General features: G+C 40.5%; 1 protein-coding gene across 3 annotated transcripts; it reads right to left on the reverse strand.

Moving 5' to 3' along the window:
- Positions 1-340: 340 nt before the first annotated feature.
- Positions 341-14,019, reverse strand: LOC100699478 (lissencephaly-1 homolog B). Of its 3 annotated transcripts, none has more exons than XM_019363954.2 (11): positions 13,863-14,019; positions 7,013-7,308; positions 5,414-5,498; positions 5,247-5,321; positions 4,779-4,985; positions 3,492-3,660; positions 2,980-3,082; positions 2,594-2,822; positions 2,032-2,133; positions 1,788-1,944; positions 341-1,637 (listed from the first exon to the last, which is right to left on the reverse strand). In XM_019363954.2, the coding sequence occupies exons 2-11, from the start codon at positions 7,042-7,044 to the stop codon at positions 1,564-1,566; spliced, it is 1,233 nt and encodes a 410-aa protein (XP_019219499.1). In that variant the 5' UTR covers positions 7,045-7,308; positions 13,863-14,019; the 3' UTR covers positions 341-1,563. The 3 variants fall into 3 exon arrangements, with proteins under 3 accessions (XP_019219499.1, XP_019219500.1, XP_019219501.1); XM_019363955.2 differs by lacking the exon at positions 13,863-14,019 and adding an exon at positions 13,661-13,795; XM_019363956.2 differs by lacking the exon at positions 13,863-14,019 and adding an exon at positions 13,404-13,533.
- Between the last annotated feature and the right edge of the window lie 34 nt (positions 14,020-14,053).

The following is a 14,053-nucleotide window of genomic DNA, read 5'->3' on the forward strand; positions in this document are numbered from 1 at the left end:
CCAAGAGTCAAAATATTTTCGGATTAAACGACGTGTATGTTACAAACAAAACCAATAGCACAAACAAGTCTCTTTACAATTGGTTATTTGTGTTAAATCAATTCAAATCCTATCAAGAAAGCACTTAAACACTTCTTCGGCACACAAAGTACAAAGCTCTCTTACTTTGACATGAAAACTAGAATGCTTTTTTTGACTATTAACAGCAACAAGTGCAGCAGTTGCAGCATCCAATCAGATGCCCTTAATATCAAATGGACCGAACAATGTGCTGAAGCATCCAAACTTGCTCCTCGAGTTCTTGTTCCTCCTCCTCAAAGAAAGCACACACACGGGCAAGTTATATTTACAGAATTTTCTTTATTATGTTGCAAACAATGACATCCAGATATATTGATACACAACTTTTACTGTGCATGTATGTGCATTTGTGAGTGTTTGTGAGTGTGTTTGTGTGTGTGTAAAGAGAGCAGTGAGACCACAGAAAGCAGAATGAAAATCCCGTGTGAGGGAGCCCTCAGTGGGTTAACAAGGCAGAGATAGCGAGCAAAAAAGAGGGCACTGGGCGATTTCTCCAGGGCGACGTACACACACGCACAAACCTCAGGAAGAAAAAGGTGAGCCGGCTTATTTTCCTCTGTTAAACACACTTCTCACTATGGGCTGTGTGCCTGTGCTCTCAGCAGCTTATGGATCATTAAGGTCCTGTGAGTGTCTACTAGAAAGCAAGTTTGTTAAAAGAGATGAAAGCGGCATGAATGAACACAGCGGGTGAGAAGCTTTGCCTCCTCTCTCTCCTCTGACCATCAGAGCAGAGACGCTGGAGAGATTCTCCTGTCGTGACATACAAACACACACGCGCACTCACACGACGTAAACACACACGTACATGTGCACTCGCACAAAAAAACAAACAAAAAACAAAACTCATGAGATTCAACTAGGGAGCCGCAGCGTGCTTCAGTTTTTCATCTTCATTGTCAGCGTCGTCTCCTGGACAGGCTCCACTTTTCCCCACCTCCCTCACACTTTCTCCATCACCAACCACACAGTGACAGACCACACAACAATGGCGGCATGGAGTAAAATAAAATTAAACTAAACCCCTCCAACAAAGAGGTGCTATTGGTATTCGTGCACTGTCAGTTAACCAGAACCCACCTAAGCCAGCACACAGATATTTACCCTTTGACCCGACAGGAAGTCATGAGAACGGTATGCAAATTTAACAGTAGAGAAATTTTTTTTTTGTTGGATTAACCATGCAAGGATACTTCTTGTTTGTTTGTTTTTTTTTTTTGAGTGTGTTTATGTGTCAGAGATTGCGTGACATTTATTAAGCGTACCCTACATCCAGAATAATTTACACAAAAGGACAATAGTCATCTTAATAGGGCTGGACCGATGTAGGGGAGGAGGGGGGGGAGAGGGCAGCGAGGAGAGGGGAAAGCGGCCTTGGTCTACTATGGTTTGAAGTGCAGAGGGTTGGGGGTGGGCACAAGGAAGAGGGTGCAGGACAGGGTTGGGCTTTAGGGGTGGAGGTTGGGGGTGATTGAGGCAATCTCAGCGGCACTCCCACACTTTGACTGTCTGATCGACACTGCCCGTCACCACGTAGGGAGCAGTCTTGTGGAAATCTGCAAGAGAGGGAAACATCTGCTCAGACACATTCAACAAGTTCACACATCACAGACTGAGCATCAGCTCCAGCTTAGGTTACAGAGCTTTGTATACAGACAGCTTCATCTTTTGTCAGATGTTATTTATTTTTAAAAACTGATTCTCACCAAGAGAGGTAACAAAGTGTTCGTGGGCACTCAAGGTCTTCATGCAGCGTTTGTTCTTGTAGTCCCAGATCCTAATGGTCTTGTCATCAGCACAGCTCACTATGAATCTTCCTCCAGGGTGAAACAATACCCCGCGCACCCAGTTGTCATGTCCCACCTGCAGACACAAGACCGATTAGCTACCACACTCCTCACTATTAACCCATCGTGCAGCGACACTGGGACCGACACTTCCGTTACTCACCAGAGTCATGAGGCAGATCCCGATGCTCACATCCCACATCTTGATCGTTTTATCTCTGGAGCCAGAGAGCAGGAAAGGCCCAGGTTTTCCACTCTTCTTATTCTATCACACAGACAGAGATAGGACGAGGCCATGAGAAACGGTGTTCGGTTGCAGCAAAGATGACAGTGAAGTTTGGTATGTGTAAAGATTCCTTCTAAGATATGAAGAGATCATTTTTCAGCTATGACAACATGATTTAAGGCAGGATTACACTGCTCTGTGAGTCGGTCTGAGCCTGCACAACAGTCCAGTCCAGCCTACTGGATGTTTTTGCAGAGTGCTCAAATTGTAAATGAGGGCAATAATTCTACACTATTCACTAGAATAATTATGTAGTAACTCATAAGAGAGGTTGTCTGAATCATTAATATCATCAGATCCTTCTTATTTACAAAAACCCGCTATACCACACCAAAGTAAAGTGGTTTATTACAGTAACTGCGCTGCTACTGAGGCAGACACTTCCATAGAACCCAATGTACATAAACATACTCCTGGGTCCTGCAGCTGCCATATTCACCTCTGAGCCTGTAGCTTCTAGGATGGTGGGGTGAGCGCTGTCGGGAGCCCAAGCGATGCACTCTACCACATGTTCGTGTTCCCGCAACTCAGCTTTACACTCCTTTGAGGCAACCACCCAGACGCGCACCGTCTGGTCATTGGAGCAGCTGGCAATCAACGAGCCGTCCTGATTGGGACGCACCATCCTCACCCACTCCCTATGGCCTGTAAATGTCTTCACACAGTACCTACAGAAGAAAGTACAAGGTGATCTACAGAGAGCATGTTCAACTTATCCTAAATGCATTACTACAGAAGGCTAAAACTTCATTCTTTACTCCAACAATGCTATGTTTAAAGTTTACCTAGTTTAAGAACCTTAAAACATGCCTCTGTCTCACTTACCCAGTGGCCACCTCCCACATCTTGATAGTCTTATCTCTGGAGGCAGATACTATATGGTCACCATTTGGCATAATAGCTACAGATGACACATTGTGATCGTGGCCTGTAGGACAAAGTCAAAAGATTAGTTGGTCTAATCTTAATAAGGCAGATACTTCCCAAATAAGACCGTCAATGTGTAAGATTTCTAAAATAAGACTAAAACTTCACTAGGAAGAAAAAAAAAGAAAATCAGAAGTGAACCCTTAGTGAGACTGTAAACCAAACATCTCAATCAGTCATACACACTTGTTACAATTTTCTCCCAAAATTAATGGCAAGCCTGAGGCCACAAGGCCCAGATTAAACCAGAAACTTTGTGTTGTCTGTTGTGTTAACACAATTCTCGCTCAGAAATACTCACATATTTAAATATAATTACAATAAGATTAATAAAATACTGTGTGTAACACAAGTTACGATGGTGTAACTTACAAAGCCTTTGCAGGTGGCATTTTGTAAATATTTCTTACCATGCATTGTTCGAATGCACTCAAAGCCCTGAAAATCCCAAAGTTTGATGCTCATATCAGCTGAACATGAAGCCAGAAGTTTTCCTGACTGGTCAAAGGAGATGTCCTGCACAGAGTCTGTGTGGCCTTTGAGGGTTCGCTCAAAGTCCCCTGCTTCATAGTCCCACACCTAAAATTACAGATACAGGCAGTAAGGAACTCCAGTCCATAATGATCAAAAAGAACTAAATATCGAACCTAAAAAACACATCCACACAAAAGTGCATGTGTATTTAATCAAAAGTGATTAAATTGGTCATTATTGGACAGAATCATGACACAGGGTTGGGTTACAAAATGTAACAAAAATATTAAAAACAGAAAACAGTTCAGCCTAATTAAAAGGTATACAAATTTACTACCACAGTGTCAGTTAAATTCATTAAAACAAGAATGAACTTTGACATTGGAAAGAAAAAGATTTGCACATTTCCCATAGTGCTGTGCTCTGGGAGTGCTCCCTCTGACAACACAAGCATCAGCCCATCTCCACATAGATGAGCAGTGACAAAGCAGAAAAAAATAAAACAGCGAAGAAGGGAGGAGGGCGAAGGGAGGAGGCTGGAGGGGGAAGCGCGCTGAAGCCGAAACGCAGAGGATAAAAAGGGAGAGCAGCCTCAGATCTGCAGTACGGCTTTGATCTAAAGGGTCAGAGCTGCAGAGGATTCACTGTGCTGCAACAGTCTCCCTGATTTTGCTTATGAAATGCTGCTCGACACAGACACCACTGATTTGAAATTCCTCATAGAGACATTTTCAAAGCAGTCTGACTGACTTCAGATAAGGCATTTCAAAGATGTGAACAAAATGTTATGTGAACAAGAAAAAGAGGGGGAAAAAAAAAGACAGCAGCAACTTATGACAGACAAATGAATGCATAATTTATCAGAGTGACAGGTAGGACAGGTTCCAGCCCCTCTGTGACCTTGAATTAAATAAGCAGAAGATGGACAAATGTGTGAATGGACGATATAGCTGTTAATTCTCCACTTTGATATGGTGAAAAAGGAGACGTTCTATTTTTCAGTATGGAAACTACACCTTCACGCTGCCCATATCTGTCTAATACAAGGGAAAAGCCCTGCTCTAAACTTGTTTTCTTAAACTGTGATAGAAATGTAAGGATTTAACAAACCTTAAAATGAATGAACTGCATGCAGGATTTGTAAGCAAGGTTCAAATGCAATTGACTGTATTTACTAATATTTTAACAGTAAGTAAACGTTGTCTGGCAATACAGATGCAAACCTTAATGGTAGCATCCTCAGAAGCTGTGACCATGACTGAAAACACGGGGTGGAATATAACACGCGTGACCGGAGCACGGTGCCCACTCAAGGCGTATCTCTCTGGGGGGCGAGGGATCCACTCTTTGGGGTCGCGCTTCTGGCCCACAGACCCTCCGTGTGTCATCTCCTCTTTAGCCTCATTCAATTTTGACTCCAATTCCATCACCTGAAGTAAAGCAAGGAAGAGCAACAGGTTAAGAAATCCAGTGAGACAACACTTATCCCAATAAACAAAATAAATGTTTTCAAATTCATTAATGCAAATAAAACTTGCTTTACCAATAGCTTCTTTTGTACAGGGGGCCATGGCTAAACGCAGTTATCACTTTACATAATGCATTGTGCTTACGAGTTAATTCCACCATGTTAAAAATGTACAGCTAATCTCAAATGCCTCACATCAACAAACAGTGTTTTCATTTGTTACCTTCTTCTGTAATCTGATAACCGAGGTCCACTTCTTTTCCAACAGCCCTGCATACTTCTTATCTACTTCTTCATTCTGTGAACCAAGTAAAAGACAACAAAAGTTCCCCCTCATTAAAATAACATGTGCAACTTTTTGGTCATTTCTGTGCATCAACCTCGCCATACCATATCTAACTCTGCTTCTTTCTTGAAAGTGGAATATGCCTCCTCGTAGCCATTGGAACGAAGATAGTCAGCTATGGCCCGGTTTCTGATGAAAAAAAAATAAATAAATAAATAAAAAAAAATTACAACACCACAGTCTTTTTTTTTTTTTTTTTTTTTAAAGGTTCATCTCAAGATTTAACCAACTCTTTGGAAATGCAGTTTCTGTGACACCACTAGAGTCCAAAGCAAATTTCTGTGAGAGGAAAATAAAGTATATTGTATCATATATCACTCTAACATTTCTAATCTTACGTGACAAACATGACCTGAGCCAAGTTGTGCCAAATCAAACATGTCGATAAAGTCAAGGTGATGTCGACATTTATTAAGTAGTAAGTCTACCCCAACAGAAATTATGGTTCTTGAAAGAGGGCAGACTGCACCCCGTCTTATGATGGGGCTTTGGGATTCAAGTTTCACAGTTCCGCTCCCCTTAAAAGTTGGGCAGTTTGAGCAAGTGCCAGAGGAAATTCTAACCCTTCATTGAAGAAAACAAAACGTAAGGACCCGATCACTGGGAAACTGTGTTTTGTGCTGCTATGGAAACCAAAGACTTGCCACAGAAAGAGTCCTGAACACCGAGTGTGGACGACACGAAGCCCACAACCCGCAAGCACATGGAAACGCATACCGAGCATGCAAATACACACATACAGAGTTATATAAATGATTGTAAGGGCTCTTTTATAAGATGAGGGGTGAATATTTCATGAGTAACTGAGCTAAATTTAGGCTGCAGGCTTTGGGGCTACTTCGAATGTCTGATAAATCCTGTCTGCTATTGCCTTTCAACAGGATTCCACTGATTTCTTCGTTGGGGGGTTTTTCAGACCTTTATTGCAACAAGACAGCAAAGAGAAGACAGAAAAGCTGGGAGAAAGAAAAAAAACAAAACAACAACAACAACAACAACAACAACACCCCCCCGCACAGTAAGTACTCTTGGGCCAGATTCAAACCTGAGCCTCTGTGTTGGTGTTATGGCATATGGGTCGCCCACTTAACTTAATAAGCACAGGGGTTTTTCAGGTTTTTCATGAGCTAAACTAGCCATGATCAAACCTGTTTATTTTTTTTTTTAATGTTCTACATTTTGAAGTCCAATGGAGAGTTAAACTCCTAAAACATGTTTAAAAATATACTTTTTGTACTTTCTGGACTGTGAGATCAGCCAGGCATTTACCACGGAACAAGGTTGCCCACATTAAACAGCCATCACTTTGTGAAGTTCCTCCTCCTGGCACACCCCACTCTCATTTATTTGCTCCTGTCATGCGGGGTTATGAAATATTCACCAAGCAGCTAACAAGTGAAGCACCATAAAGCTCACATCTCTTTACACTTCCTATAATACGTTCTTGAAAGGCAGTGTTTTGTATCAGGACTAGAAAAAACAAAATTTACAAAAAAAACAAAACAAACAAAAAAACAAAAAAAACAAAGGCTCATTTACAGAAAGTGCCCCCCTCCCCCTCAAGTCCTGTCAGTTTACATGTCCATTCTTGTTTGTATGTTTAAGAAGGCTGCATTCCCACATATTTACATCAGGGCACTCACAGTTCATCTCTTTGTCTCTGTGACAGCACCATGGTGGCTGCTGTTCACTCCCTCTCAGGGAGGTGAGGATGAGGTGATGTGGGAGGGGAGGGGGAAGTCTGGCTCGTAAGTGTGTGGTGGTGAGGAGTCCGATCCCTCAGAGAAGTTTCTCCTCCAGAGGTGCAAAGGTGGGGAAAGTAAAGGTGACGGGCAGAGCAAGATGATCTGGAGATACTGCCGTCACCCAAATGTCAGGATCAGGTTCCACGAGTTCTCAAAGGTCCAAATCTATCTCACTGAACAGATGAGCCCATCACCTGATGAAGAGAGGAGAGGGAGAAGAGCAGTGGATTAAACATACATATATGCTGTATTCAGACATACAGACACATGGGACACATGAATTACAATCTAGAAGAATTCTCCAACAGTAAAGTCAGTGGTAAAAGAATATGAAACTTCAACACCATATTTTGGAGCCAACAAACTTTCCAGTATATTTTTTTTTTTTTTTTTTCAAACTCAGATTTTATTAGTGATTCCAGAATAGGAATGTGAGCAGCTAGATGTTTAAATCCTCCTGCCGTTACTGGTTTGTTAATCAAATTACTCTAATTTTTCCTGTTACTAAGATGTTCCGATGGCACTGTTCCCTCTCTTTGATGGGGAGTTGTAAACAACAACAACAACACAAAAGCTAGATAATAGATGATAACTGTGTGAATGAGTGCTGTGCTACAGTAGTCTGATGTAGAACATGACTGATTGATTATACAAAGCAATGTGTTCTGCACAGGCGTGTGGACGTTAACCTACAAAGGAGGAACGCACACATTACAGTAACAAATGCAATTTGATTTTTGCAGAATGCTAATCTTAAAGGCGCAATTTAGTGTAACTTTTTTCCCTTTTGGACCACTTGATTTACTAGTCTTTTAAACAACTGGTTCAATACATGCAGTTTTTATGTCCTGATAACCATAGAAATTGAACTTAATTTAGATGGTATTTTAAAACAAGGTATTTTCAAGATGACTCCTGTAAGGTGAGACTTGCTATGGTGTATTCAACACCTGAAAGTACAAGACAAAAAGTGCAAAATATAGCCACACAAGCAAGTCTATCATCTGTAGGCTTCAGCTGAACTTCTGTATGTTGTAAAAAAAAAAAAAAACAAAACCAAACAAACAAAAAAAAATCCAAGATGTTTGGTATTCATTTATCTTTATTTTACATGGAAGTCCCACTGAAATCAAATCTCTTTTACCTGACCAAGGTAACAGCCATACAAACTCAAAATACAATAAAATCAAATATAATGTAAAATGCGAGACACAGTATATGATATACTATATATACACACAGGGGTGCACATAAATGGTCCACAGGTGCGCATGTGCTGTCAAAATAAAAGATGCGCACCAGATAAGTAGTTGCAACGCGCGTTTGCGTACATAAGATTTTCTGGAGGAGGACAGACATTTGTTTAGAACTCTTAAAGATGTCGAAGAAGCAAGCTCCTTTAAGCAATTACTTTGGTGTTCCTCCACCTCCAAAGAAATGTCAGAAGGAGTCCGAACCGCAAAAGAAGCGCGTATTCTCGGAAAAGTGGTTGCAAGAGGTGAGCTGGCTTCAATCAAATGATGAACGCACAGAGATGTGGTGCAGAATATGCCGTGAAAATCCCACTCTCGCGGACAAAAACAGTGCCTTTTACATGTACGTAAACGCGCGTTGCAACTTCTTATCTGGTGCGCGTCTTTTATCTTGACAGCGCATGCGCACCTGCGGACCACTTATGTGCACCCCTGACTATATACAAATAGCCACAAAACAAAAACATGACTCTAGCAGACTCTTGTTGTTTTCTTTTAATGCCTTTAAATTCACAAGAAATCTAAGACCATTGAAGTTTAGGCCTTTCTGTAAACTACTCCATGTTTAATTTTTAAAACAATTAGCAGCTGATTCTGTTGATCTTACTGGCATCACTTTAGACCAACCGCCATGTTTACTGTGTCAGGTTATCACTGGACTTTACCATGTACATCATCTCTCTTTGTTCTTGCTTACAACATTACTCTGGATTTTGGAACCACATAACCACCCTGACAGAAGAGTTTAAGTCAGCATCTTGTGTTTAAAAACAAAAAAAACAAAAAAAAAAAAAAAACCCCTCACCATTCTGTGATTTTGAAACGAACGTGAACACATGCTTAGTGAGCTTCAATGCTGCTGGCACCTAGGGCCATGATAGCACTAAGCTCCTTAGTGGCCTAGACCAGACGACTTCAAGTCGTGACACAGACCACAAGTCCTTCATACAGCTGACAGTGCAATGTAAAGAAGAGACTGGACGGTCGCTAAAAGGATTAACCCCAGACACCGACAGAGGACCATAAGAGCACGTTGCCCTTGTTTATGTCACAGTCTGCCGCATTGTTCTCGTCCACTTCACCCTTTAGACCACCTTAAGATAAATGAAAACTGCAAGGTGCCTCACTGGAAACTGTTCATAAGAATATTTATATTTTACAGATGAGCATCTGCTTAAAACGGAAGCAGTCAACCACTGCAAACATTTAGCCTGTAATATCCTAGAATGAGCTCCTCTCTCCTGCCTGCAAACATGATGACTGACTGAGATAACAGGACAGAGCAAATGATTTTAGCTGATCTCATCTCTCACCATGGTGTAAAAACAGCGATTTGACCAAACATACCATGCTCCATCCATTACATAGCCAAGACAATCTCTGTTACTTCTGCACCTGCCCGACACTCCTGAACATCACCATTAAGGAGAAAAATTTTAAAAGAACACACAGGCAAAAGTTATTGCAAATAAATAAATAAAAATTGAAGAATGGTTTAAAATTCACAAACACCTTTTTAAATCTTCTAAGTTATTACACTGAGAGGCAAATGTGTTTAGTTACAAGGTTAGGACAAAAGGAACTCATGTGGAGGCGATTTGTTTGCAACCTTCCCTTCTCCTAAATGAAAAAAATAAAATAAAATACAAAAATTCTTTGAATGAGTTTTCTACACAAAGATATAAACAAATAAAGAAGGAAAAACATATGCACTTATTAGTGTATGAACATAACTTATGCTTATTTTCTAGTTAGAAACCGGGTGTTGTATAATTTGTAAACATTCACATAACCATTAAGCTATTAGAAACATGTTTATGCAACATTTATTTAAGACCCACCTCTATTTCTACCACTAACTAGCCTCTACATCTGAATTTATGAAGTTTATGAATGCAGTTTGCTAAATAACTTCATAGTCTCATTCAAATATGTCAACTTATGGCTTGAAGAAACCCAATAAGGTGGCAGAAAAAGCACCAACACTGAAGCTTCAAAATGTGTAGTCCAAACTCAGTGGGTGGATACGACCATTTTTTATACCATGTATTATTCTCCCTCACTTTTCCCAAGATCTGGTTCGAGGTATAACTGAATGACCAATGGGTAACTTCATGGTAGCGGGTCCATGTTTCATACTGTCTGATACACAGAAGTAGCTAGAGAACAATTCAGATTAGATATGAAACTGAAACTGTTTCAGTGAGACGGTTAAACAAGTAAGTCTGCGTTCAAAGAACCAGCCCAATAATTAGTTAAGTGCATTTATGCAATCCTATAATCACAGGACTCTGATTTAAGATTTTGATTTTTCATGGCTGAGCTTACAATAACAAAGGGAAAAGACAGCATCCCTTTTCTTCTGTCTTCAAAACACACAGTTCCTACAGTGCAGGATTCTTTTTTTTTTTTTTTTTTTTTACAATTATAGAAAGAAGGAACCTTTGAAAAGAAAAGTCAAATTAAACAACCTTGTGACTGTCCATAGGTGTGCAGCCATGGATCACAGCAGCCAGCAACTGACTGTGGAAGATTTAAAGTATATCTGAGAAATTACACTTCTATGATACTTGGTGATTTCTGCAAGCAAGTGATTGTGCATTTACATAAAAAGAATATAATCATACGATGATATTGCCCTATGTGATTTAATTGCTCTAAACCTTTATTATTAAAGCAATGCCAAGGTCTTTAGATGGACAAACAAGCCAACGTGGCGTCATCGGCACATTATCCATGAGGTGATCACTAGAGTGTACACAGCATACCGAACACTTTCAATTTAGCAGTCGGTGAAAAGGACAGATGTCCTCCCATCTTGCTCCCGCCGCTCATCATCATCCACAAAGCTCTTCACGCCTCTCACCAAGAGCTACAAATGTATCCATGAAATACTCTCAAACCGTGAAGGTGAAAGATGACTAAGCCCCCATTAAGACTACAATAACAGGCAGTGACGTCAGCTACGCCTCAGCTCCTCCTGACTCAAATACGCGTTATGTTCAGTTTAACAAGCAACATGCACAGATGACCCAGACCTTACCCCACTTGTCAAATGAACACCGTATAAACGCACCGCTATCTAAGCGGTGTAGAAATTCATTACTAATTGTAATGATGCAATTATGAGAACAATTTCACTGAACCTGCTAGGCACTCCTACAATTCTTATCAACCAAACTACTTTACAATGATAAGGCAAGATTTTACCGGGGCTCAAAATGGGACTTTGCAGAAGGAGACTACATACGTGAGCATGACTAGTCCACATACAGTTAAGGCCAACGTCTCAGCTGCCCTACTTAAAAGAAGTCTATGCATTTCCCTGTTATTTATCATCACTTCACACACCAAAATCTATTCTGTTTTACAACCAAGTAAATTAATCACCATTTACAAAAAATAATAACAATGAATAATAAAACTTTAAATTCTCTGTCCTGGGTAATTTTCCTTTGGAAGACAACCAAAGCCTCTTTTTTTCAATTTCAAAGTATAGACAGGGAAAAAAAAAAAAAAAAAAAAAAAAAAAAAAAAACTCTGCACGTTATAAAACAGGATTATAAAATAAATACACTGAAGAAGTTGAAAAAAAGCACGATCCTAAAAATTGACTTGGCATGGTTTATAACCAATTTAAACCATCACTATTTTTTATTTTATTTGTTTGTTTGAAATTTGTTTAAAATAAAGAATTTCAGAAAGGTTTCGGTTCTTCACTTAAGCTACTAGTTATACACCATGATAACAGAGCCTACAGGCAGAGATTAGAAACAGAACTAATCATGTCTTTTTAACTCCTTGATAAAATGTACAGCCTGTGGGTACACGTGTCCCGATTGAGTTTATGACTAGACAGAGGGGCATATGTTGTTTTGTTATTTAGATAAGACATAATTTCAGTGTTTACATGCAGACCCAATGAAACAAAAAGGTGACAAAAACCAACCAAACCCATTAGTATTTGCTCTGTTTGTGTCAAACTGCTGAGCAATGCCCCTCCTTATGGATGACCTTCAGGCCAAACAAGTCCCTTCTTGCACAGACTAAAGCATATAGCAATGTTTGCTTACTAACCAAACATCATGACAAAGCAATCTTTTTTATTCTACTTGCAAGCCCTGATACTTAAGATTTTCTTAATTATGTCATTTAAGTTTATTCTATTAGTCTAGAACTTCAGCTTAAAAGTTATTCTCACGACCAAAGTGCTGCCAACAGTGACAGCCCATGACATAAAAAAAATCCAAACTATTTAACAATCTTAAAAATGGTACCAAAAATACCCAAACAACTACAAAAAAACTGCATATTAATAGATGCAGGCATCTCAAACATATTATAAACAAATCAGAAATGCATGTATAAATGTAGCACTGAATTGAACCTTTACCTTAAAATATCATTTCACGCTTAAAGATGGACAGTCTATTGAACAAGCACTGGCCTTCGCGTTCCATGTTATGCAATAGCAACTGGTAGACAAATCAATAGTGATTCAATTAGCAAAATTGGGCTTAGAAGACAGTTTTGTGCACAGCAATTTAAATCTGCATAGTATTTTTCCATCAGACTCCACTCTGAATGTAATTCCTAAAATGCAGGTTTAAATATGGAGGAAAACTACCAAATGTCCCAAGACTGCTTCATGTATTACAAATCATAGACGAGTTTTAAAATCTGGATAGGCTGACGTCTTTCTAAGCCTCTATGGCCACAAGGGCAAAGTTGCAGCACAGCCTCAGCAACGCCCTTTCCAGCTAGCGTTAGCTTAGCACGACAAGTGCACCAAGTCCGCTAATAACCACACGGTGGATTCCTGGATCACCACACCGTCAACATAACAAAATATACAAAGGGCGTCTGTCCACACCAACGAACAGCTAAAACATCCAGCCGCTTGTTTGACAAAAAATAACTGCTACCCGATATATGTGAAGGCGGAGAGGGTATGAGCCCCAAGTTTGGGATGTTATTGCCAATATTCCCAATACGAGACAACACAAATAAAAGGCTTTAACTTTAAAATTCAGAACCTGAATGAGGCGTTTTCCAGCCGCATCAGATCCTTTGCAGCTGACCGTGAGAAATATGACAGCACCCAGGTTAGCTCAGCCGGCTAGCACACCACGTTAGCTCATCCGAACTTCCATAAATAGGCGTAGCTAACGTTAGCTCGATCTACAGGGAGGGTTCACAACAAGCACCCCGATGCAAGTCATGCATAGCCCGAGAGGCGCGACACTTGCTTTTAAAAATCCCAGTCACACTCGGGGGCGTTGAATAACCTCACCGTAAGACTGTCTCAACGTTCAACCTCCGAGTCGATGATCTTATGCGGGCGAACTTTTGCCACTTAGCTTAGCTCTCGGCCTCTCCGCCATTTTGAGGTTGGAACGGGAAAGCGCAGACACTGCAGGCAATTCGTCGTCAAAATAACAAGTCTCACTAAGTGCCAAAACAAAAATACACATTTGTTACAACTAATAACTTACCATTAGGCAAATCTCATTCCCATATCTTCTTTCCTGGCCCGAGCATGCGACGGAATACCCTGGTTTTGATGTGATAATGGGACTTTTCGCATCACCCGGCACGGACGGTCAGATTTTTCTCCTCTTGGTACCGCCGCATTCGCCCGGCCCAGCTAACGGTCGCGGTTGGATATCGGGAGCGCGCACGTTCA

Source organism: Oreochromis niloticus, linkage group LG10 (assembly GCF_001858045.2).
Source record: "Oreochromis niloticus isolate F11D_XX linkage group LG10, O_niloticus_UMD_NMBU, whole genome shotgun sequence".
NCBI classification, from domain to species: Eukaryota; Metazoa; Chordata; class Actinopteri; order Cichliformes; family Cichlidae; genus Oreochromis; species Oreochromis niloticus.